This window comes from Dermacentor albipictus, chromosome 5 (assembly GCF_038994185.2).
Source record: "Dermacentor albipictus isolate Rhodes 1998 colony chromosome 5, USDA_Dalb.pri_finalv2, whole genome shotgun sequence".
Taxonomy (NCBI): Eukaryota; Metazoa; Arthropoda; class Arachnida; order Ixodida; family Ixodidae; genus Dermacentor; species Dermacentor albipictus.
Window position 1 is genome coordinate 5,285,703 of NC_091825.1, and position 25,151 is coordinate 5,310,853.

Genomic DNA, 25,151 nt, shown 5'->3' on the forward strand with positions numbered 1-25,151 from the left:
CCACACAGCGCTACTTTCAACAGCAGATTTATTTCTCGTTCTCGTTGCTATATATACGCCCTCTACCCGTCATACAGCTTGTGTAACATTCTTGGAGAAAAAAAATATATGTATATATAAACTGGGAACCACACATAGGCAGTTTCTTGACTCGCATATTCAGACATGTACATGTTCAACGCGAACAAAGATAATTCAGCTCTTTTGAAGATAATGAAATGGAAGGTTTACTGCCGCATGTGTCGCCGAATGTTGATATGTGTGTGGCTTCTATTATCAAGCGCGTCATTTCACACCTGCTTCTACTCATGATGACTGTTTCTTTAAATCTTGGTTTGCACTTGCATCTCTGGCAATGGATGGCAAGAAAGCCGTCAGCGGCCACGTTGTTAACTTTGTTGCTGTGTTCTCGTAGCCTGTCATTTATGCATCTGCCTGTTTGACCGATGTAGGTTTGTCCACACCCGAGAGGAATACGGTATACCACACCGGCGATGCAATCAATGAATTTGTTTTTATGTTCTTTTTCGCATGCGCTACGTGGGATTCTTTCTGACCTTGTGTTTTTACAGAGGCTGACCAATTTATTAGGTGCCGAAAACACAACGTTGATGCCGCTCCTTCTGGCAATATTCTTTATTCGATGGGAGAACCCGTGTATGTAGGGGATGACGGCAACCTTTCTTTTGCTCGTGTCAGTGCTCGACACATGCACCTCCTCGACACTGCTTTGCTGCACCTTCTTAAGCAGTCCTTCTGCGACTGACACAAGCACGTGGTTCGCGTAACCAGCGCAGCTGAAACACGAGGCTTTCCGTTCGAAGCTATCGTGCATTAGGTGTTGGCATGATTTTTTCAGTGCTTCGCTGAAACACATCTTCGCGATTTCCCTCTTCACAAGCTTTCTATGTGTGAAATGAAATGGTAAAAGTGGCTTACTTGCCCTAGGTTCATAACAGCAGCACGTTTTGTTATCAGTGAGCACAAACTTGACGTCAAGGAATCTAATCCTCCCGTCACATGGCATTTCAAAGGTCACTTCTAGTGGATTTAGACAGTCACGAATAGTGGTAAAAACAGGAGCACATTCATTAGTAAAACAAGCGGATGAACAGTCAATTACAACTAAAAAGTCGTCAACATATATAAAAACTTTTACAACCTTAGATTTGTGAAGGCGCTGTGACAGGTCTCTGTCAAGTTTGGCTAAAAACAGATTACTTAGCACTGGTGGTAGGCAAGAACCTATACACACTCCTTGTTTCTGCAGATACAGGGTACCTTTGTTCTCGATAAACGTAGACGACAAATAAAACCTAAGTAATTCTAAAAAATTGTCAATGGATGTACGTGCTTCCGTGCTAAACCTAACAGCACCATATGTATCTACGCAACTGTCAATACAGGTTAATAATTCTGATTGTGGCAGAGAATAATAAAGGTCTTTAACATCGGTAGAGAAGGCCTTTAAACGTTGATTTTCATGAGCTCTTAAAAAATTTAAAACCTCCTCGGAACTTTTTGTCAGGAAAGGGTCACTGATGTCTAGCAAGTTTAGTTTTTCTTGAAGGTACATGGCGACAGATTTATGCCACATGTCCCTTTCAGAAACTATCACCCTGAATGGTACACCTTCTTTGTGAGTCTTAGTGCTGAAAAATACTTCCAGACAATCCTTCTCGCTTTTTTTGATGCTGTTCATCACACCTTATAGATTCATCTTTTTACACAATTGTTGTGCTTTTGCTCTGACCCTATTGCAAGAGACGTCATTTCTTTAATTAAAAACTGCCGAAATAGCGTTTATAGCTTTCTCATTGAATTCTTCATGCGAAAAAACTGCGAAGCCGCCTTCTTTATCAGCTGGCAGCACACACAGATCATGCTGTAACAAGTATGATTCTACGAGTTTCACAGGTAATTTCTGACGTGGAGGCTTACAGCTTTTTAAGGCGTTGACACCTTCGGAGTTGATCCTCGTGGTCTCGTCCTCTGGAGCACGTCGGGAGACCTGACGCACAATAGATAAAAGTTCAGGCTTTTTCTTCGGGGGTTGCAGCGCAAACTTTTGTCCAAGCCCCAACACATCACGTACAGGTTCAGGGAGCCAGAGTCCTTCCGGTATATGTAAGCTGCAGGTCACATTCATGCGCACTTTGCTCACCCAGTCACATAGATGCCTTAGCTGAAGATTCCGTGGAACTCTGTCATTTGGTCTGCCAGCCGTAGATGCTTTCGGACTTGCACTTCCGCTGTGTCTGGTTCATAGGTGCTGCGCAGCTGCGTCCCCAGAAAGGCTCTGAAAAGTCTAGCCTGTCGGAGCCATTCTGAGTGCAGAATTTTTAGGATCCTTGTCCTGTGTCCATTCGACAGAGTACATCCTCCAAAGAGCGTTCGAACGTCCTCTGGAAGAAGTTTGTTCCTTATGCAGAAACTAAGTGACCTTGCTCTACACACGGCGTTGATGAGGGTGACTATACCGCAAGGATCCCGGAGTACGTGAACAAAAGAGCCCATTGAACGAGAAATGAAGTTGATGAGGATAGCAATAGGGGCTTGTTGGTACGGCATATCTTATTTTGTTATAGCGCAAAAACTGTTATAGTGCATTTACTAATGAATGTGCTCCTGTTTTTACCACTATTCGTGACTGTCTAAATCCACTAGAAGTGACCTTTGAAATGCCATGTGACGGGAGGATTAGATTCCTTGACATCAAGTTTGTGCTCACTGATAACGAAACCTGCTGCTGTTACGAACCTAGGGCAAGTAAGCCACTTTTACTATTTCATTCCGCGCATAGAAAGCTTGTGAAGAGGGAAATCGCGAAGACATGTTTCAGTGAAGCACTGAAAAAATCATGCCAACACCTAATGCACGATAGCTTCGAACGGCAAGCCTCGCTTTTAAGCTGTGCTGGTTACCTGAGCCATGTGCTTGTGTCAATTGCAGAAGAACTGCTTAAGAAGGCGCAGCAAAGCAGTTCAGAGCAGGTGCACGTGTTGAGCACTGACATGAACAAAAGAAAGGTTGCCATCATCCCCTACATACACGGCATACATACACATTCTATGTGTTCTCCCATAGAATAAAGAAGATTGCCGGAAGGAGCGGCATCAACGTTGTGTTTTCGGCACCTAATGAATTGGTCAGCCTCTGTAAAAACACAAGGCCTGAAAGAATCCCACGTAGCGCATGCGAAAAAGAACATAAAAACAAATTCGTTGATTGCATCGCCGGTGTGGTATACCGTATTCCTCTCGGGTGTGGACAATCCTACATCGGTCAAACAGACAGATGCATAAATGACAGGCTACGAGAACACAGCAACAAAGTTAACAACGTGGCCGCTGACGGCTTTCTTGCCATCCATTGCCAGAGATGCAAGTGCAAACCAAGATTTAAAGAAACAGTCATCATGAGTAGAAGCAGGTGTGAAATGACGTGCTTGATAATAGAAGCCAGACACATATCAACATTCGGCGACGCATGCGTCAGTAAACCTCCCATTTCATTATCTTCAAAAGAGCTGAATTATCTTTGTTCGCGTTGAACGTGTACATGTCTTTGAATATGTGAGTCAAGAAACTGCCTACATGTGGTTCCCAGTTTATATATATATTTTTTTCCAAGAATGTTACCTGGGCCGTATGATGGGTCGAGGGTGTATATATAGCGACGAGAATGAGAAATAAATCTGTTGTTGAAAGTAGCGCTATGTGTGTCAGATGTGCCTTCTGTTGTCCGTGTCAAGCTTGCACTATAACAAAATAAGCCCCACCCCTGGTTCTCTCCAATGCATATACACTTCAGCCAGTCTTTCAAATGTCTCACTTGTCTCTAGCATTCCGGCTTGAGGATTCTGGATATGCATCTCCAGTGACCAGATGAGGGCTCTAGAAGACCATACAGTGCGCTGACTTCTTGCGGTGGTGAATCACACTTTAGGCAATATGACAGGAACCGCGCTTTGCATGTTGTGAGGGCAATGGCACACACACAGGCGTCGGCTCGGTCTTGTGAGAAAAAAAAACACAGAAAAGAGCCCAATGGAGAATAAATTAGGTGCATTAGCACAAGCTCTTGGGCCAGTTGGTGCATGATGAACTTGAAAAAGAGGGTACCAGCGAAATACAAAGGACGCACACACAAGGAAAAGGCGTTAGACACGAACGGACGCTGGACTTCGTTCTTTATTGAAATTTACATTACCGCACATAACCTCCTATGCATGCGCATCTTCAACTCCTCTCAAGACATGTGCATAGATAACCTCGGAGATACATTACCATGGGAAAACAGCCGACACATGCACAACTTCTACTCCCCCCAAGACCTGTGCATGAATGTCTGTTTGTTATTAATCATATTTTACCTACTCGATAAGTAAGCACGTTCTTTGTTTGTTAAACACAAGGGCGTATGACTGACACAAATTTCTTTCTCATTTCCAATGTGAAAAGCTTCTAAGATTTCGTTGTGTTTTCTGCACCTTGCGAATTGGCAAGTTTGTGCGGGAGGATTGGAAACGAGGGGACGAAGAGAGGGGCCTGTAAAGTTAAACACGCGACACCCTTCATCAAGTGCAACACTTGTGATGTTTACCGCATTCCGTTGGCTTGTGGTAAAGTCTATACAGGCCAGAAAGGTAGGTGTGTTAATAAGCGCTTGCAAGAACATAACCTATCCTTAAGCGGGGACCAGCGAAGCAATTTGGCGGTTCATTACCGCGACAGCAATAAGCGCAAAAATAGTGCGCCATTGCTCGGTCGTGTGTCCATTTTAGGGAAGGGCAAGACCAGCTACAAACAAAAATCTTAGAAGCTTTTCACATTGGAAATGAGAAAGAAATTTATGTCAGTGATACGTCTTTGTGTTTAACCCTTTGAGGGTCGAATTATTTTCAAGAAAACTTTGCCAGGTGGTCAAATTACTTTATTGCGGATCTTGAATGTACAAGATGTATAAAGTCAGGAATAAATAATAAAAAAATTTTAGGAACAGTATTTTGGTGTCGGCATCACTCAGAACTGCAAAATGTTAAGTAGTATTTCAGAATGTGGTACTCCTTGAAACACGAGTCTCTGCACAGCCGCAGTGAGTGAGAATACCTCATGAGCGGCGGTGATAAACGAGCTGAGAGCAGTGCCAATCAAGATAGAAATCAACTTCCGCCGCCCCTGCGATAGCGTGCCGACAAGGATAAAAATCACGTTTTGGGCGCCTTTGTTGCGGCGGAACCGAAACCACGAAAGCGCGTTGCCGCTGAGAGTGAGAATACCTCACGAGTGGCGATTATAAACTAGCTAAGAGCAGCGCCGATCAAGATAGAAATCAACTTCCACCGCGTCTGCAAGAGAGCGCTGACAAAGAGAAGGATGACGTTTCGCGCGCCTCTGTTGCGATCACGCGGCGAAACTGAAACCGCAAAAGGGGTGCTGCCGCACTCTGCGCGACGCGCTGAAGCTAGAAGTCAGTTCTGTTTATCTCCCCAAGAAGGTAGCGCAAATTTCAAACGCTTCTTGTAAGTCCTAAGAGGTGGCAGCACCTCCCAGTGAGCGTGTATCGTCATTATGGCGCTTTCAAACGGAGGATCGAAACCGTACCCGTACGGCGAAGACCTAGCGGGACAGAAAACCGCTGCCGTACATATGCGGCTAAAACCGTCAAAGGGTTTTAACAAACAAGGAATGTGCTTACCTATCGAGTAGGTAGAATATGATTAATAAAAAACTGACATTTATGCACAGGTCTTGGGAGGAGTAGAAGTTGCGCATGCGTCGGCTGTTTTCACTCGGTAATGTATCTTCGAGGTGTTATCTATGCACATTTCTTGGGAGGAGTTGAAGATGCGCATGCGTCGGAGGTTATGTGCGGCAATGTAAATTTCAATAAAGTACAGTTGAAAGTCCAGCGTTGGTCCATGTCTAACGCCTTTTCCTTGTGTGCGTGTCCTTTGTGTTTCGCTGGTACCCCCTTTTTAAGTAAAGATTTTTCTAGATCGAGTTGGTTAATACACATAGAAGCCATTGTAGTGCAAAAAAACACAAGGTCCCGTTCTTTTCGCGAAATGTGACCTCCCAAGGTCAAATGTATTTATTGCAGATTTAAAATCTTCAGACTGCCCTGTTTTGAAAATTTAACTGCAATTTTTTTTAGTGACCATAAAGTGCAAAAAAAAAAATTCCATCGGTAAACAATCATTTTTATTCGTGATTACAGATGGGATTGCATAAATACTATAATAAGAATAAAAAAAGATGCACTGAACTAGACATATTCCAATGCAGCACTTGGTCTGCATTGGAGGAATCGCTGCTCGACTCACTTGCGCCAGAGCTACGGGGGCGCACGCCCATAGCCTAATCAAACCATGTGCGTGAGCGCATGTGAGAAAACTCAATGGTTGTCTGCCCGTCAGAAAAACCAATCGAGTCAGAAACTTGCAGTAATTAGGTGCATTAGCGCAAGCTCTTGTGCCAGTTGGTGCATGATGAACTTGAAAAAGGGGGGTACCAGCAAAACACAAAGGACGCGCACACAAAGAAAAGGTGTTAGACACTGACAGATGCTTGGAGGAGTGGAAGATGCGCATGCGTTGGAGGTTATGTGTGGCAATGTAAATTTCAATAAACTACAGTTGAAAGTCCAGCGTTTGTCCATGTCTAACACCTTTTCCTTGTGTGCGCGTCCTTGGTGTTTCGCTGGTACCCCCCTTTTTCAAGTTCATTGCAGTAATTCTATGTTGCATCGCCAACAAGGTGCAGTTCAAGCGTCCCAAGAATGCAGAAATTGAAAATCTGAATGCTTTCATCCGCAGAGCCATCAAAATCTCCTCTGTTATATCCCACACTCCTCTACACAATGTCTCCTCCACCCGAGCCTTCGCAGCACGTGGGAGGAACTTACCGAGGTACACCAAGTCAACTAGTTCTAATGCTTAAGACTAACAGAAACAGGAGTTACAGCCCTCAAGAAGCTGGGATACAGAGAAAGCTTATAACCAAGAGATACCTAGCCAAGAATTCCGGAAGACCTCCGTAAACACATCACTGTGGCTCCCACCCGTGAAATATGCATTGTGCCTACCCTAAAGACCAATGGCCAGTAAGAGTCCAGGTCCTAACCAAGGTGCACGGAGCACACCCAGACACCAGATACACTGATGCAACAACATACCCAGGAAGACATGCCCACTTGACCAGCATTGTGCATTTCACCTTTGCCAAAAAGACCTGCAGCTATTCCAACAAATGACACAGACACGGCAGGAGAAGTTGCAATTGCCTTAACCCTTTCGATGCTCAAAGAAGCTGCCATCATCCTCACTGACTCGGGATCCGTATGCAGAAGCTACCAAAAGGGAAGAATTTCTGCCATAGCACTGGAATTATTCTGCCCTACCACAGCAAGCCACCTCTCATATGCAGGGATGAAAGTGCTGGGCCAATTGCGCCAACCTGCGCAAAAACACTAATATGAAAATGAAGTTGCTAAATTGTTGTGTGGAATTGAAGCCTAAGCAATCTGTTTCATCATCGGGGTCCTGGAGTGTAGATGTGTTTGGGGTAGCATTGCAACTTGGCTGCAGGAAAATCAAAATCGTGTTGTGCTATACAGTGCATTATGAGCGCTTTAAGTCTAACACGTTTGCTTATGCAGACAAGCTAAAGATGATTTGAACTGGCACTCAATTTGTGGGGCAGTTGGGAAAGAAAGCCATGCCCTCAGCTGATTGAATAAGTCGTACAGTCTGTTTTAGGGCTCCCTTGTGCATGTTATGTAGACCTGTGTCAATTTACTCACATAATGAACGCACCTTCTTCTTCCCGAAAAATGTGTACAAAGTTGGGGGGTGCATTCATTATATGGGGTAAAATTTTGAGCAATTTTTTTCCCCACGGTAATCTCTGAAAAATTCAGTTTCACCCAATATGCGAACCATCGATGGCGATAGAAAATGCCTAGGTAGCCACACGAAGTAAAGATAGTAGTTTTGTTGGCCGTGTAAACTTGCAAACATTCGCTTCAATGCAAACTGAGCGGTGAGAACGCAGCACGCACAAAGGTATGAGCTCCCATCGACTCAGTGCCCGACGCAAATCGCTTTAAAGATAGGGTGCGCTGCTGCCGTGCAATGCACAGTTGCTGCCGGAGTAAAACACTGCCCCCCATCCCTCCTCTCCCCCCAGCGCAATGCGCGCGACGGAATATGGCGCGTTTCCTTCCCGCTTTCCTCCCTTGTATGTGGGAGATGATTGTCGGCGCCACTGGAGCACAGTTTTGCAAAATGCAGTTGCAGCCATAGTACAGCGCAGCTTCTGCCTTCCCCCCCGGGCCTTTTGCATGACAAAAGACGGCGTGCGAGATGGATACGTGATCGTTGACTTTCCTCGCGTGCTGTCACTCGCACCTGCACCACGCGGCAATGGCGACGACGGCAAAAAAGTGCCTGGAGTGCCCATATAATTGCTATCTCAATAAAAGTAGGAGATCTTAGTGGCTATGGTGTGAGGCTGCTAAGCACGAGGCCGTGGGATCGAATCCCGACCACGGCGGCCGCATTTGGATGGGGGCGAAATGCGAAAACACTCAGGTACTTAAATTTAGGTGCACGTTAAGAACCCCAGGTGGTCGAAATTTCCGGAGTCCCCCTCAACGGCGTGCTTCATAATCAGAAAGTGGTTTTGGCACGTAAAACCCCATACTTTAAAAGTAGGACACACTGTATGATTCAGCGTCCGACGCGGCATTGGACACAATCGCACCCGCCAAACGCCACATCAGGCGCCGAATTGTACAGTGTGTCTCCTACTTCATGGCAGCAAGTTCAGGGTGCAATCATTATGCGAGTAAATACGGTAATGGCAAATGCCCGTGCATATACCACTCCGAATCGCATGTGCACCACGTCCCATTACCAGGGTGATGGTGTGGCATTGCTTTTGTTAAACTTCTTAACCAGAAATATCCAATGGTAACCCAAATCGCAACTGAAATTCAGACTGTTTACTGTTTCCTGCACAACACCACGTAAAATCAGATTATTGCCACCGCAAAACGAGAGCTCAGGATGTAAATTTTGGTTTTAGTCGACCTCAGCGGCCAAATGGCTGTTGTAAAAACACAGAGGATATGCAAACAGAAATTGCATTTGCAGCAATGTGTTGAATGACATCAGGGATGAGAATCGAGCAGATCGATTCTGAAAATTATAAGAAACCATCATTAGGGGTCCAAAATATTGGTCAGTGTTTTACAGTGGCCTGATGGTGTCTGTAAGCCGCGAATGAGTCCCACTGACTGAGCTTGTGCAAAATATTGGTTGACAATGCGATCGTAAGGGCAGTGAAAAAATATTTTTTCTTTTTCTTTAAAGGGGTTGGGACACCAAATTTTGAGGCTATAAAAAGCATGTTGTAGGCTGCTTCCGTATGCAAGGACACCCAGAACGAGGTATTGGACGCTGCAAACATTTCAAAATAATTTTAATTCAGCTCCAAAAAGTCATTAAAAACTCCATCTTGTGGTCGAGACCCATCGCTAGCGCGGCAGTTATGACGTCACAGAGGAGGATCGAAAATATTGACGTCATAGCACGCCGGCACAAATACGTACGTATGATGAGTAGCGATAGAATGCCGATTACGGAGCCTGCTGAGCCGAGCGACCGAGCTACAGGCATATAGAAATCCTTTCTTAATGCAAAGAAGGGGTAAGGCGTGCAGACACGGACACAAGAGGAGAGGAGTGGACAACACAAACACGGCGACCCGCAAACGGCAAACTGCGTGTAACACTAGCCGGCCGACTCCGAAAGGGACCAGGATATGCAGCGTTCGTCTTGTGCGCTTCTCTACTTGCATAGTCGCATAGTTAGGCAGCTCGGAGCGAGCTTTGTTGGCCTTTCTCAATGTGAGGGCCCATCCACGTTACCGGCACGAAGACTCGCCGCACGCCGTTTGCCGTTTGCGGGCCCCCGTGCGACGGCGGTTTTGCTCGCGAACGGCGAGATTTCCTTGCCGTAAAGAAGACGGGCCCGGGACCCACTTGTGCGGCAGCCGTATGGCGAAGCGGCCAATCAGCGAACGAGGAGTGGTCACTCTGGCACCGACGGCAGCCTCACCGCCTCTGATCGTTCGGTGCCGCCGATATCATCGCTAGGCCTTTTCCGGTTCACTTCATAGCTAAAGCTTACGGCACTTCGGAATGAATCACCGACTCTCACAAGCCGCAATATTTTCTTACCGTTGTTGTCGCTCTTCGCAATAATGATAATAATTGCGAGATGCACTTCGAATCGCCAGTTGTTTACCTCTGCTGGGAGAGCACGCGTACGCGCGGGCGGGCGACGCAGCATTGTTTTATGTCACTATTTTTTGTGACCCACGTGACCAAGCCATGTTGCGTTTCCTCCTCTGTGATGTCATAGCATATCCCGGAGCCCAGAAACCGAAACCGAAATCGCTCGGTATAATAATGCTATTATTAAATTTTTTATCGGATATATATGAATCCCGCTGTGTGTATCGTGCTCCCTGAAGCATGACACAACGTTTGAATCAACAAACGCATGAACGAAAATTTTGATGTCTCCACCCCTTTAAAGAAAAAATTATCAGTTTTTTTTTATCGCCAAGCGATGCGAAATGCCGGCAAACAAACAATGACCAGGGAAGTCCCTTTGCATTTATTTTGTGGTATGCTGCTTTTCCATTTGAATATTAACAAGAAGGAGGAATAAACTTTATGTAAAAATATGAGCCAACTGTGGAATAGTCCGAGGTGGGCAGCATCCCTAGTCCATGACACCGTGGGCCTAGGTTTTGTCAACATTCAGTCAAGCAGTGGGAGGCCCATCTGAATGTCAACAAGACTTGAAAAATAAGAGTGGGCATTACGTGATTGGAGTTCACTGTACATTGATGGATGATGTTCACAGTATTTCTTGTTCATTGTGCCCCAGCGTGTTTAATTGGGTAGCTTTATAATTTCCCTAACCGATGAGATGTTATTGAAAATGTTGTGGAGGATATTGACGATTGGCTGATAACAGCATTTAAAGCAACATAGGATTTGTGTGGGCCTTTCTTCTAAAAAATGAAAGCCCATAAAATTAATACAACAGCTCTGTGCCCATGACAGTATTTCCATATGCCATGATTGCATGAATCTCAACGCTAACATCGTCATGTACAGGTACTGGGAATGAGTGGCTGTGCACTGTTTTCGACGCTTGAGATGCCTTTCGTGCGCACCTTCGGTCATTATCAAACACAAAGCAGCATGATTTGTAATGGTTGAGAAAGCAAACCATCAGACGAGCGTGGCTAGTTCACACATGCGTAATATACACAACGTACTAGATGATGCTTATGTCTAACACTTGTGATGTAGCACGTGAATTTTCGAAAATTTTGCGGGCCTTTTCTTTCTTCTTTCTTTAGCCGAAAAACAAGGAGCGCACAGGACGTAGGTTGCTGACGTAGGTTGCTCACTAATGTCTAAGTTCTTTTTTTTGTTTTCCACTTTTCTGTTATATTGCCGGTTGTGTTGCCATTTCTACTTCTGGTTCATGCCTTACTTATTTTTTTTTTCTTGCCCGTCGTCTACTAGCATGCATATTAAGTTTTGTTTGCCGTTGTACTAATGAGTTAGCCATTGTATAATGATGACCATAGTGTTTCTTGATGCTTTTGCCCCCCCCCCCCTTATGTAATACCCTGAAAAGGATCCTTAAGGGTCAATAAATGATGATGATGATGATGCTTTAAACGCTGTTATCAGTCATTTCTCGAAATCCTCCAGCAACCTTTCCTTGGCACCTTATGTTGCCTTATGCATTATATTTAAGTTAAATATTAGTTGCTTTGCACAATGAAAGCAAAAGCTATGGACTAGCATTAACGGACGCCTATCAATGTACAGTGGGTGTACAGTGGGTTCATGTGAAGCCCTTGGGTATTTTTTTCTTGGCCGCTTCTGGTATGTAACTTCATTAATTTTGCTTCCTGAGAAGCCCATGTAGGTTTCTTTTGTCAGATGGATGACATTTTTTCCGTTTCCTCCACCTTGCAGGCTTTTGTAGAACTGATTTTCCACAACTGAATAGTGTTCTGCAAAGTCAAACGAAGAACACTATTGCTTGATATGCTTTCATTTCACTAATGTTGAGCTTTACCAAGCTGCTCCTAAGCACATATCTTCTGTTCCATGATGGACAATTGCTGCTCCATCCTGCTACAAAGTGCCGAATTTGCTTTGCCCAAAGCTGCTCCAAAACTCCCTTGGCCGCTTCCAACCACCTATGTGCCTTCATCATGTGGACTCTGGAAAACACCCAACCGGCAGGAAATGAGGCCGCCAGTGCCTCAGTCCAAAGATACGCTAACGGCACACTGCTGGCAGAGGGATCTTGGAGATTAGAATGATAGAAAGCTGAGCTAGTTGGCAAGGATTCATCATGCAAAAAAAGGTGAGGCGTGCAGACAGGACACAAGAGAAGTGGACAACGCGAACGCCGACTATCCGACTGGATAGTCGGCGCTTGTGTTGTCCACTTCTCTTCTGTTGTGTCCTGTCTGCACACCTCACCTTTTTTGCATAATGATCTTGGAGAACCTGGGATGTACCCAAGAGACGTATGGACGTCCTCTTGCACTACAGGCTTAATAGAAAAACATACTCCCTACCTCACCTGAAACTAACTGGAGGAAAAGCAGTCAGCCTCCAAAAAATTCAAACCAGCTGTCATGTTTGTGGCACCTTTCTATTACACAGGATCTCGCCCACCGCTTACAGCTCTGAATGTGCATTCTGCAAAGTGCCAAACACCCTTGCACACATGGTGTGGTTATCCACACAGGGAGCCATCTCAGCCCGGACCAGTGTAGTCTGCTGACTGACTGGACTCGGGAGGGGGCTTGTGTCTTCCTGGACTGAGCCCACCTGCTCTCAATAAAAGTTTATTTCTTTCTCTTCTTTTTCCCTTTGTTATGAATTTGCAAGAATGCCTGGTGCATGAAAATGGCGCCTCCACAGTGAAAAACTTTGGTATATTGATCTCCTATGTTTCAGTCCACTTGCCAAAGAAGCGAAGGGCACATAAGTGCGCATGAAATATAAAATATTCAGTGGCATCTAAAGTATGAACTTGCAGACCCATTTAGATCTCTCGTGGAATCACCGGTTTGTGTTGGAAGTACTGCCGATTGAAACAGCAGTAGGCTTTGATATTTCGAACAATGCTAAGAATGCTAGGGCACCCCTTATGTGCATCCTTTTTCCTATAATTAATTGTGCTTTGTTAAACCTGACAGTGCTATATGTTTTATCGTACCAAGGCGCCAAGATACTGGCCTTTATGAAGGTCGCCAGCAGTTGAAAAATTTGCGCACGCAACGGAGAAAAATCATGCAAGTGCCATTCCTGTGCAGCCTCAAAAAATGTTTCTGCAATTGCAGGTGGAAGGAGCAAGAGAGCTACATAGAGTACTTGGAGGGCCAGGCGGGTAGCTCAGCAGCCAGCAACCGTGAGTACCTTTCTCTGGCACCACTGGGTGACATTCCGAGCATGCCCACCTTGCTTTGAGGTGTAATATGCATCGTGGAAGGGAAGGGAAGTGCAGTCGAAGACGGCAGAAGATTAGGTGGGGTGATGAAAATAGTAAATTCACTGGTGTTAGTTCGAATCGATTAGCACAGGAGAGGGGTAATTGGAGATCACAGGGAGACACCTTCATCCTGCAGTAGCTGGCTCAGAAGGCGCCATCACAGGCAGATACAGTCGAACCTCGATATATCGGAACAGTGCAGTTATCGTGGAATAGTTCAGTATAGCCAGAATTTGTTATATAAAATGTCGTAAAAAATGCGTCAAAAACTTTTGGAAATCAATCAATGAACCAAGGCATGATCTGGGATCGATGTTCGGAGTGCATGTTCAGCTGCACCGTGCGCAATTGACCTAGGCCGCGCCAAGCCGGCACGGCCTAGGCCAATCGCATGTGGCACAACTGGACGTGCACTCCGAACAGCAATCCCTGATCGCGTCCCAATTGTGGTGCAGTGAATGCTCGCTTGAAGCTTCACACAAAGTATTTTATTTATTTTGCTGGAAGTACTGCAGCAGTGTAGCCTGCTTTTTATTGAAAGCCACGTGCTTAAACATGGAGTCCTCAACATAGTGTCAACGATCCATAAGCGATAGGCCGGTGCTTTCTATTGGGCTGCAGTAGTGGCATAAAAGGGCCACAGCAGCTATAGCCTCCGTTGAAGTCGGGAGCGAGGCAACATCAGCGCTTGCGGGATCAACCTCGGTAGCGTTTTTGTTTGGCCACTACTTCTGCTGCGATCTCCACATCCGCATACACAAACTTATGTACACAACCCATAGCCAAGCCACATGCTCTCTCATCGATGGCATGATTATCAGTGCACCTGCGCACTATAATGACGCCATCGATGGGAGAGCACATGGCTATGGGTTGTGTACATAAGTTTGCGTATGCCTTCGAACAAAGTTAGTTGTAAGTTCAGTGCTGTCCTGTGTGTTCCTGCCTTTTGTCTTCGTCTTACTGCGCTGCCCCTTCAAGATGTTCAACCAGTACCAACTCGCCCAAATGTCGATCCTTTTACAGTGCATTCAGTTTTCTAAAGTCGTACATCTGACCATACAACAAGACAAGCCAAATCAACACACTATAAAGACAACTTGACAAAGCACGCAGTGAGGTACAATGAGACGAAGCATTTGTGGTGGTTCATTTGTGCCATTGTGTCACAGAAAAGAATATCAAAATTTTTTTCATCTGTGCCAAAGCATCCATGTCAAGGCACTAAAGCCAGCAAAGATAACTATGTTCTTATTTTTTTGTACTTTGACTTGGTATTCGCGAGGACACATTGAGCCTCTTCAATTTTCTTGTTCTCGCTACCCGCAGGCTGCCAGAGCCGGCCGGAGCATATGCATTTTTCCTGTGTTGCCCTGTCCACCACGTGGCCACTTTGGTGCGCGTTCGTTTTTCTCTTGCCGAGTGAATTTTCACCTGGCAAAGTTTTCGACGCTTTCCGCCTAGCAGACCAGAAAAAGAAACAATAGTCGCTTGCCGCCATCACTGTGGGGCCTCGACGGACTGCAACGCGCTCGCTGAACGCAACCTTTTTCGGCAAGTCTTGTCTCGCCGGTGTAGGGTACCGAACAGTATGCGTATGATTCTCTGTAGACCAAGTGTCTCGTGTCTTCTTCAATATTCCTTTGGTAGCCACACATTAGGTGCCCAAAGTAGGCATTTAATTGTGGTCAACATGCTTTTCGTCAGGCTTTCTTTTTTATTTTGGTGCCCTTGCTCCACAAAAGAAAGACGTTGTGGCACAGTTAATTGTCGCATGGTGAAAGTTCGATTTTGTTACCCCTTTTGTGGTAATTCATCAGCCGTGAGATGCTTCAATGGGCAAATACTCTTATTATATTATTGTAATAGCAACTATATGGACACTTCAGGCGCATTCCTGCCGTCGCCGCCACCCTCACGTTCCGCATCAAGTCCAACTACGATAACATAATGACTGCGCGCCGCATGCTGTATGTACGAGTGAAAGCGTAGGAGGAGGGGGCGAGCGGCATGGGTGAGCTGGCGATGGTGGCTCATTCTTGTGTGCGCAAGGGAGAAAAATGGGGAGGATGCACGCTGCCTTCCGTCGCACTTGATAAGTCGGGGGGAGTAGATTGAGGCGTTGGGGGGTGACCCTTAGGATTCTGTGATCTGTGAATCTGTGGTTGAGCAACATGCTTCTTTGCCTTGTTTGATGCATTATACACAGTGACTTTTCTTTAGATACATGGATTTATTAGAGACTTTCACCTATATTTAAATATCTTGTTGTGAGTTTTTGTGTATACGCACTGGACTTTGTTTCCAGAGACACTTTTTTGCCCTTTATCAAGTTGTATCTTCGCATTTGTATATTTCATTGTATCTCCGCATTTCTAATGTACGAGGGCGAGTCAAATGAAAGTGAGCCAACCCATCCCGTGCAATAACAGTTAGGTTCATTATCTGCGATGCATGCACGTAGCACACAGGCACCTCTCATTTACAAAAGGGACACACAATTGTGAGGATAAATGTTCTATGGGCATTTATTGTGCACTTCATCATCTGTACATGATCATCATCATGTGTGAGCTCCTCTTCTTCATCGTGCGGGTAGCCGCATCATCATAGTAGACTGGGTCGAGGGTCCTTCGCTGCATCTCTCAGGCTCAATAAAAGTCGGCCCTTAACTGTGATGTCACAAGTGGTGGAGGAGCTTCTTGGTCCCCCGTCTTCTGCAGGCCTGGCACACTCCCTGGAGCTACGTTCAGGTCGCCGCTTGTGCTGACTGTCCGCCAGCATGTCTCAGGACAAGCAGCCTGGCGCTTCTGCTGTAACCATCTCGACACCACAAGCCACACCTTTTCCGATCATCGTTCACGCTTAGTCGCCAACTCAGGCTGCGTGGCATGACCGGAATAATTTGCGAGTACTAAATTTTGCAAGGCAATACTTACTCGCAGGACCAAACGTTCACATGATGTTCGTGATCGCAAAAGACACCCTGTTTACAGTATCTGCTAGGGTGCACATGCACAGAAATCAGGCCGATCAAGGCTGACTTAATATTTACACAAGAAAGCACTTCATTTTTAAAGCATGTGCTACACAAGATGAAATATGATGCAGAGAAAAAAAGAACGAAGAACAACTTCGAAACGGCTTTCTCTGTCCCATACAATTTTATTGCAGGCACTCTGCATTTCCACAAGAATCATCCTGAGAGCTTTAATGCACTTAACAAGCAGCGTAGAAATTGATTGAGTTAAGTTAGTCTGTTTAGCTTCAGGTCCTGTGCTGCCTTTCTTTTTGACAGCGTATGTGCTTTGTTCAAACCTTTGATAAAAAAAATGGAGCCGTATGGTGACATAAAAGCTGACTGACTATGCAAGGAGTCAGGCTCTCTGCATGGGCTCTGCATCCCACCTTCAAGCGAGCGGCACAGTGAATCATGTGCAGGATGTCGAATACACTTTCCCAATGAACGTTTTGTGCACTAAAGCAATTTGTGAAAATTTCAAGCCTTGTGATAAAACGGGACAGTTCCACCGAGAGGTAGAGCAAACCTCCATCATTGTGGTGCACAAATTCTGCAGCATGCAAGCATTACCCTTTTTCTGTTGGAAGTAAGAGGCCATAATTACATGCACAGCATATGGCAGGCCGCACACACTTTTTCACCACGTATCCGGAAATGTAATAAATAAGCCTTGAGTCACTCCTTGGACATGGTACTCATGTTTCACTGCTTCATGCGAACTCGAAGGTCCTGCTTGATTTTCGGTGCAAAGCTTCATCTGGTCAATCAGCTGTTGCTTTAAAGTTTCTTCTCGGTTCCCAACATCAAGAAGAGAACTGATGACATCTCCCTCTGCATTCCCACCTGCAACACTGTGCGCCAAGTTATAAAAAGAGAGACAGTGAACAGTTAGAAGAAACTGCTGTGGCTTCGGGTGTGAGTTGCAGCCCGATGAGAGTCTAACAATTTCAAAAAAGTTTTCCACTTTATCCTGGCTCAGCCGGGATGTCAACAAGTAGCTAAAGCCAACTTGATCATGCAAGTATCGAAGGGGCTCAAGAGTACTTGTTAGGGTAACTCTTAAACCTTCTGCAGTGGACTCACTCAGAAATGTCTTCTATCAACATGGCGCTCTCAGACGTCCAGGAAACTGAGCATTTCCTTAATGGTTTCTTCCCCTGCAGAACGGAGTCGGAGAGCTTCGGCTGTGTACCTTGCAGTCATCACAGCAATCAGTAACTTCGTTCTCATGAAGAACTTCTCTGTCGCTTCAATTTTACCACAGCTCCTTTCCAACTTAGTATGGTAATGAAAGAATGTCGGCAATGGACCATACCCAAACAACTGGAATGCATAATGTGCCTGCATTTTTTCTAAATTGTTAAGGAATACATGGACGCTAGTTATTCTAGGCGTTGCTTTCATTGTGACAGCATTTCTATCCAGTTTGAGAGCTTCTCTTGCAAACTGCATTGAAACTGCACCATTAGGGGTGTCAGAAGTTGTGGTGAGAAGCCTGTTTTGCACGTTTTTGACGAGGTGAGGAAAATCGGAAAGAAAATATAAGAACCGACTGCTGTCAACAGGATGTGGCTTCTTACAGACCACTTCCTTTAAAGACGCTGGAACGTTAAAGATGCGCCACATTTTCCTGTTCCAGGCCGCTGCATCGCACGTGACAAAGTCCACAAAGAGGCCAGCCCTTTCTGCTAAAACTGTGGACCCAAGCACAATTTCGGCCAACAGGTCCCCTTTGACATTCTCCTTGCTCCAGAAAACACCAGTAACCTGAGTCCAACAGCCAACCAGTGGCACAAACATAACAACGGGGCCATGAATATAGGGCAGTGTTTCTTCTTTTTTGGGGGCTTACAGGCCCAAGTCCACGAAACCTTAAATCTTCGCACTTATGGTCACTGCCAAATGTTCATCTAGCTTCATTTTATCCACAACTATTCCACCATGTCTGTCTAATACATCCAGGTGGGCAACCTTTCTTTCCAACACACTCGGCATTTGTTCATTGAACCCCTAGCCGCTTCTGTACTGAGCAGTGTACAGTGGAACCCCGGTTACAAATCTCCCGGTTTTGCAATGACCCGGGTTTTACCACGGATTAGCGCAGTCCCGGCAAAGTCTTCATAAAAGCAATGCATTAAAAACTCCGGTCAAGCAGAGGCAAGGAAATCCCATCCTAAAATGAGCTGATGGAAGCATGGCGACAGCACAGCAAACTGTATGTGGTCGACAATGCCGTCGATCATTACAGGCGCAGTACAAAACGCGGATCAGTGGATAGAGTCCCCTTGAGCTGCAATCAGCAGTGGTCCATCGTAAGGCGTTGTAACTTTTCTGAGATGCTTACACAAATCCAACTTGCACACCCTCAACTAACACAGACATCATATTACAAGGGCGCGCTGTAGGAATTGTAGTACTGTCGGTAAATGCAGTTTTTTCTCCGAGAACTGCATTACTTAGTTTTCTGGGCGACGGTCACAGGTGAACGTGGCAGGCTGGAGCGATGACAGGAATTGTAGTACTGTCGGTAAATGCAGTTTTTCCTCCGAAAACTGCATTACTTAGTTTTCCGGGCGACGGTCACAGGTGAACGTAGCAGGCCGGAGCGATGACGAGGAGTGGCGGAAGGGTGAAGGTGAGTGGCGTCTGGTGCTGCGGTAACCATTCGATGTCTCGGTTGTTGCGGACGGAAATGTGGAACAGCGTGGAGGGGACGCGTAACGCCGGTGTTTAGAAGTGGCACCACCAGAATACGCATCGCGTTCACTCATGTAGTACCCGCGGCGCTCATTTTGTTGGTGCTTGCAGCAAAAATGTTATATGTGGCCACGATAACCACAGTAATAGCATATAGGGGGAGAAGGTCACCAAGGCGGGTAGTAGGGGCCCCTTTATATGCTGGGAGATAGTGCAGTTAGATGGTGCAGTGAAGGCTCAAGTGGTATTGAGGGGACATTGGCTGGAACAGTAACACCAACTGGCGCGTATGTGGGTAGAGACAACATTGAATGGGCGCCGGTTGGAGGCACGGTAGCAACCTGGGTGTATGTTGGCAGGTGGCGAGCAGCAGGAGGGCCAACATGTGTAGTGCAAGTGATGGACGCGAGCTCCTCCTTGATGAATTCACGCAACGCTGCACCAGAAGGCTGAGGAGGAAGGACCATGAAAAGGCATGGGATTGAAGTTCCTCGCGGATAATCGCCCGAATCATTACACGCAGGTCAGGGTCAGCCATAGAACGATGTTCGCAGTCCGGCTGCAAGCGTACGGACTCGAGCTCGTCGAGGCGCTGGCACGTCAAGACGATGTCAGCGACTGTAGCCAGGTTCCTCATGGCTAGCGCATTGAAGGCCACAGTCCCAATGCCTTTAAGAATATGACACACCCTGTCTGACTCCCTGTCCGAAAAGAGCGCACCTTCTCTGATCCGCGTTATACGACGACTCTCACGAAGCATGGAACGGAAAGGCAGACGAAAGAAAAGTGCCGCGGCTTTCTTTCCTTGTTCCGTCTCTCCGCATGCGGAGCGCTTGACACCGCTCAACCGGTTCACTCTGGCGCGGCTTTCTTACCTGCCTCGTCGCATCGTTCGTCTCAGCACAGCCCGCGACGCTCGCTGTGCTGAAATAGCGTCTTTTCTTCTCCACAATCATTTTCTCCCTTTCTTCTCGGCGGCGTCACCTCTCATCGCGTTGGGGAAGCCTTTCTCTCCTTCCAGTTTCCCAGCAGCAGATCGCCGACAAGGTAGCTCGGAGAGGCCTAGGTTTATCGCACATGTTCTTCATCGTAATCCTAGTGACTAGCCTTCATCGGAGGTTTTGAGTTGTGTGGAGCAACGCGACGCACGATGTCCCGAAAGTGGACAGTTCTGTCACTCAGCGATAAGCTGAACATTATCGAGGAAGCGGAAAAGCGGCATGGAGCCACGAAAGCCAGCATTGCCTGGGGCCTTAAGATACCCAAATCTTCACTTAATCTTTGCTTCGACTCTTTCGATAATACTAAAGGAAAAGTTATCTACTGCGAAAGAACATTACTATTCCCACACTTCATCACGGTTTATGAAAGATTCGCCACAGCGTTTTTGGCGTCACTTTGCTCCATCACGTGACAATGTGAGGTATGTTACCAGCAATGAATCTATAATTACAGACTTCGCGCAAATTGCCGATATATACAACAAATTTTTTCCATTCAGTGTTTGACCCTCCCCTACCATTGCCTGCAGAAATAAGAGAGAAAATTACTGATGCTCGTTCAGACATGCCAGGCATTACCTTAACTGTAGAAGGTATACTTTCACTTCTTTTAGGTCTAGACACGAAAAAGTCTCCTCGCCCTGATGGCATCCCTAATGAATTTTTGACACAATGTGCTGAATGGATTGCGAAGTTTTTGCTGATAATTTTCCGTGCGTCTCTTCAACAGCATAATTTACCAAATGATTGATTAATGGTGCGAGTCGTGCCAGTTCATAAAAAACTGGCGACAAACATAGAGTTCAAAATTACAGACCCATTTCAATTACATGTACTTGCTGCAAGACGTTCGAGCATATCCTATGAAAAAGCTTGTTTCACTATATCGTAAGCTCGAACATATTTATTTCTAACCAGCACGGATTTAGGAGCCAATTGTCCACTATCACCCAGCTTGCAGAAACAGTACACGATTTTGCTCAGGTAATTAATGAAACAGGTCAGGTAGACAGAATCTGCCTAGATTTATCAAAAGTCTTCGACCACGTTTCACACTCGGATTTGATTGGTAAACTACTTGATATCAGAGTTAATTTAAACGTAGTCAAGTGGATGCTTTCCTACCTTACTAACAGATCGCAGTACATGGAAGTCATCATCATCATCAGCCTGGTTACGCCCACTGCAGGGCAAAGGCCTCTCCCATACTTCTCCAAGAACCCTGGTCATAAACTAATTGTGGCCATGTCATCCCTGCAAACTTCTTAATCTCATCTGCCCACCTAACTTTCTGACGCCCCCTGCTACGCTTCCCTTCCCTTGGAATCCACTCCGTAACCCTTAATGACCATCGGTTATCTTCCCTCCTCATTACATGTTCTGCCCATGCTTATTTCCTTTTCCCGATTTCAACTAAGATGTCAATAACTCGCATTTGTTTCCTCACCCAATCTGCTCTTTTCTTATCCCTTAACGTTACACCCATCATTCTTCTTTTTATAGCTCGTTGCGTGATCCTCCATTTAGGTAGAACCCTTTTTGTAAGCATCCAGGTTTCTGCCTCGTAGGTGAGTACTGGTAAGACACAGTTATACACTTTTCTCTTGGGGGATAATGGCAACCTGCTGTTCATGATCTGAGAATGCCTGCCAAACGCACCCCAGCCCATTCTTATTCTTCTGATTATTTCCGTCTCATGATCCGGATCCACCGTCACTACCTGCCCTAAGTAGACGTATTTCCTTACCACTTCCAGGGCCTCGCTACCTATTGTAAATTGCTGTTCTCTTCCGAGACTGTTAAACATTACTTTAGTTTGCAGATTAATTTTTAGACCCACTCTTCTGCTTTGCCTCTCCAGGTCAGTGAGCATGCATTGCAATTGGTCCCCTGAGTTAATAAGCAAGGCAATATCATCAGCAAATCGCAAGTTACTAAGGTATTCTCCATTAACTTTAATCCCCAATTCTTCCCAATCCAGGTCTCTGAATACCTCCTGTAAACACGCTGTGAATAGCATTGGAGAGATCATATCTCCCTGCCTGACGCCTTTCTTTATTGGAATTTTGTTGCTTTCTTGACGGAGGACTACGGTGGCTGTGGAGCTGCTATAGATATCTTTCAGTATTTTTACATAGGGCTCGTCTACACCCTGATTCCGTAAGGCCTCCATGACTGCTGAGGTTTCGACAGAATAAAACGCTTTCTCGTAATCAATGAAAGCTATATATAGGGGTTGGTTATATTCCGCACATTTCTCTGTGACCTGATTGATAGTGTGAATATGGTCTATGATTGAATGGCCTTTACGGAATCCTGCCTGGTTCTTTGCTTGACAGAAGTCTAAGGTTTTCCTGATTCCATTTGCGATTACCTCAGTAAATACTTCGTAGGCAACGGACAGCAAGCTGATTGGTCTATAATTTTTCAAGTCTTTGGCATCCCCTTTCTTATGGATTAGGATTATGTTAGTGTTCTTCCAAGATTCCGGTACGCTCGAGGTCATGAGGCATTGTGTATATAGGGTGGCCAGTCTTGTAGAACAATGTTCCCACCATCCTTCAACAAATCTGCTGTTACCTGAACCTCCCCAGCAGCCTTCCCCCTTTGCATAGCTTCCAAGGCTTTCTTTACTTCTTCCGGCGTTACCTGTGTGATTTCAAATTCCTTTTGAATTCAATTATCGTCGTGGGTGCCACTGGTACTGTATAAATCTCTATAGAACTCCTCAGCCACTTGAACTATCTCATCCATATTAGTAACGATATTGCCGGCTTTGTCTCTTAACGCATACATCTGATTCTTGCCAATTCCTAGTTTCTTCTTCACTGCTTTTAGGCTTCCTCTGTTCCTGAGAGCGTGTTCAGTTCTATCTATATTATACTTCCTTATGTCAGCTGTTTTACGCTTGTTGATTAACTTCGAAAGTTCTGCCAGTTCTATTCTAGCTGTAGGGTTAGAGGCTTTCATACATTGGCGTTTCTTGATCAGATCTTTCGTCTCCTGCGATAGCTTACTGGTATCCTGTCTAACGGAGTTACCACTGACTTCTCTTGCAAACTCCTTAATCAGCAAATCAGCTAATGAGCTAATCAGCAAGAACTTGAGGAAAAAGTTTCCAGCTTAGCCAGTAGGCTCGCAACAGTTGAATCCCTGGTGGAAGCATATGAAGCAAATCAGAATGGTGTTGATCTACCGAGAGTAGTCGATGAAGCTGTGCGAGACCAAACTGCAGCAATAACTTCTTGGTTGGACGAGCTGGAAGACCGCTCTCCCTGTGACAACCTTATATTCTACGGGATTGCTGACGTCCCAGCTTAGAACTGGTCCGAATCTGAAACTAAAATTCGAAACTGCCTTACCAGTTTACTACAGATAACTTTAATAGACGAAGCCATTTCCCGCGCCCACAGGCTGGGTTCCTATGCAGTAAATAAACACCGGCCCATAATAGTAAAATTCTCGTGCTCAAAACTTAACCAAAAAGTTTTCACTGAGCGAAAAAAATTCAAGGTTCTGGCATTTCTGTTAGCGAAGACTTCTGTTGCGCCACACGCTGGTCACAGAAAAAATTGATTGAATTCAGAAAGGCTAGCGGACAGAAATATGTGCTACGGCTTAACCGTCTTGATGACAGGAAGTGACAGAATAATGTATGAGATGATCAGACACTTGCACCCTGAAACCCAGAAAACACTAATGTCACTCTTCAATTCCATGTTCTCTGCCGGCTACATTCCTTCTGTCTGGAAAGTAGCAGTCGTAATCCCTATTCTCAAAGAGGGCAAGGACCCTTCCTCACCCAACAGTTATAGGCCTATAGCTCTGACAAGTTGTCTATGCAAATTATTAGAGAAAATGATTAACCGTCGCCTCATCCATTATCTTGAAAGCAGCAAGATACTCGATCCCTTTCAGTGCGGTTTTAGGGAGGGTAGATCCACAACAGATCACCTTGTCCTCATCGAGACAAATATCCGTGATGCCTTTGTCCACAAACAGTTTTTCTTGTCAGTATTATTAGATATGGAGAAGGCATACGGCACAACCTGGCGCTTTGGAATCCTCCGTTACCTGTCAGAAATGGGAGTTCGAGGCAACTTGCTGAACGTGATTCAGAGTTACCTTTCCAATCGCACGTTCCGTGTTAGAGTTGGTAACGCTCTGCCTCGTCCATTTACGCAAGACGCTGGTGTTCCACAAGGTGGTGTGCTGAGCTGCACTCTTTTTATCGTCAAAATGAACTCGATCCAGACTGCCATACCACATAGTATGTTTTATTCTGTATGTGTGGATGACATCCAGATAGGTTTCAAATCATGTAACCTAAGTATCTGCGAGGGGCAAGTACAGCTTTGCATAAACAAATTATGTATGTGGGCGGACAAAAACGGTTTCAAGCTAAGCCCACAAAAAAGCACATGCGTCCTGTTTTCTAACAAGAGAGGCATACTTGCGGACCTCGCAATAGATCTACAGTAGACTCGCGATAATTCAAACTCTGATAATTCGTACTTTCGGTTAATTCAAACAAAAATCAAATTTCTGGTTGGTTCGCCATGTTTTCAATGTATTTTAAGGCCGCTTAATTCAAACACCACAATTCGGTTAATTCGTACTTTTTGCTTGTCCATACCAGAAAATTATCGGCTATCGTTGCCACCACTAGTGAAAAATCTGACTTCTTATATCACCACAACAGCGGAAAATGTTAAAATAAGCACACTGTGGCCTAAAAAAATAAAAGAAAGCGAACAAGAGCCTAACAAACAAACGTTCGAAACAAAAGCCTCCTGAAGGGCACATTGTTGCTCAACTT

General features: G+C 45.4%; 1 protein-coding gene across 8 annotated transcripts in view; it reads left to right on the forward strand.

The window, feature by feature from the left end:
* Positions 1–25,151, forward strand: part of LOC135917165 (pre-mRNA-splicing regulator WTAP-like) — a 221,936-nt gene that overhangs the window by 84,185 nt on the left and 112,600 nt on the right. For all 8 annotated transcript variants that reach the window (XM_065450671.2, XM_065450670.2, XM_065450665.2 and 5 more), the window contains exon 4: positions 13,464–13,531. In XM_065450671.2, the coding sequence (XP_065306743.1) occupies positions 13,464–13,531 (68 nt within the window). The remainder of the gene's footprint in view (positions 1–13,463; positions 13,532–25,151) is intronic.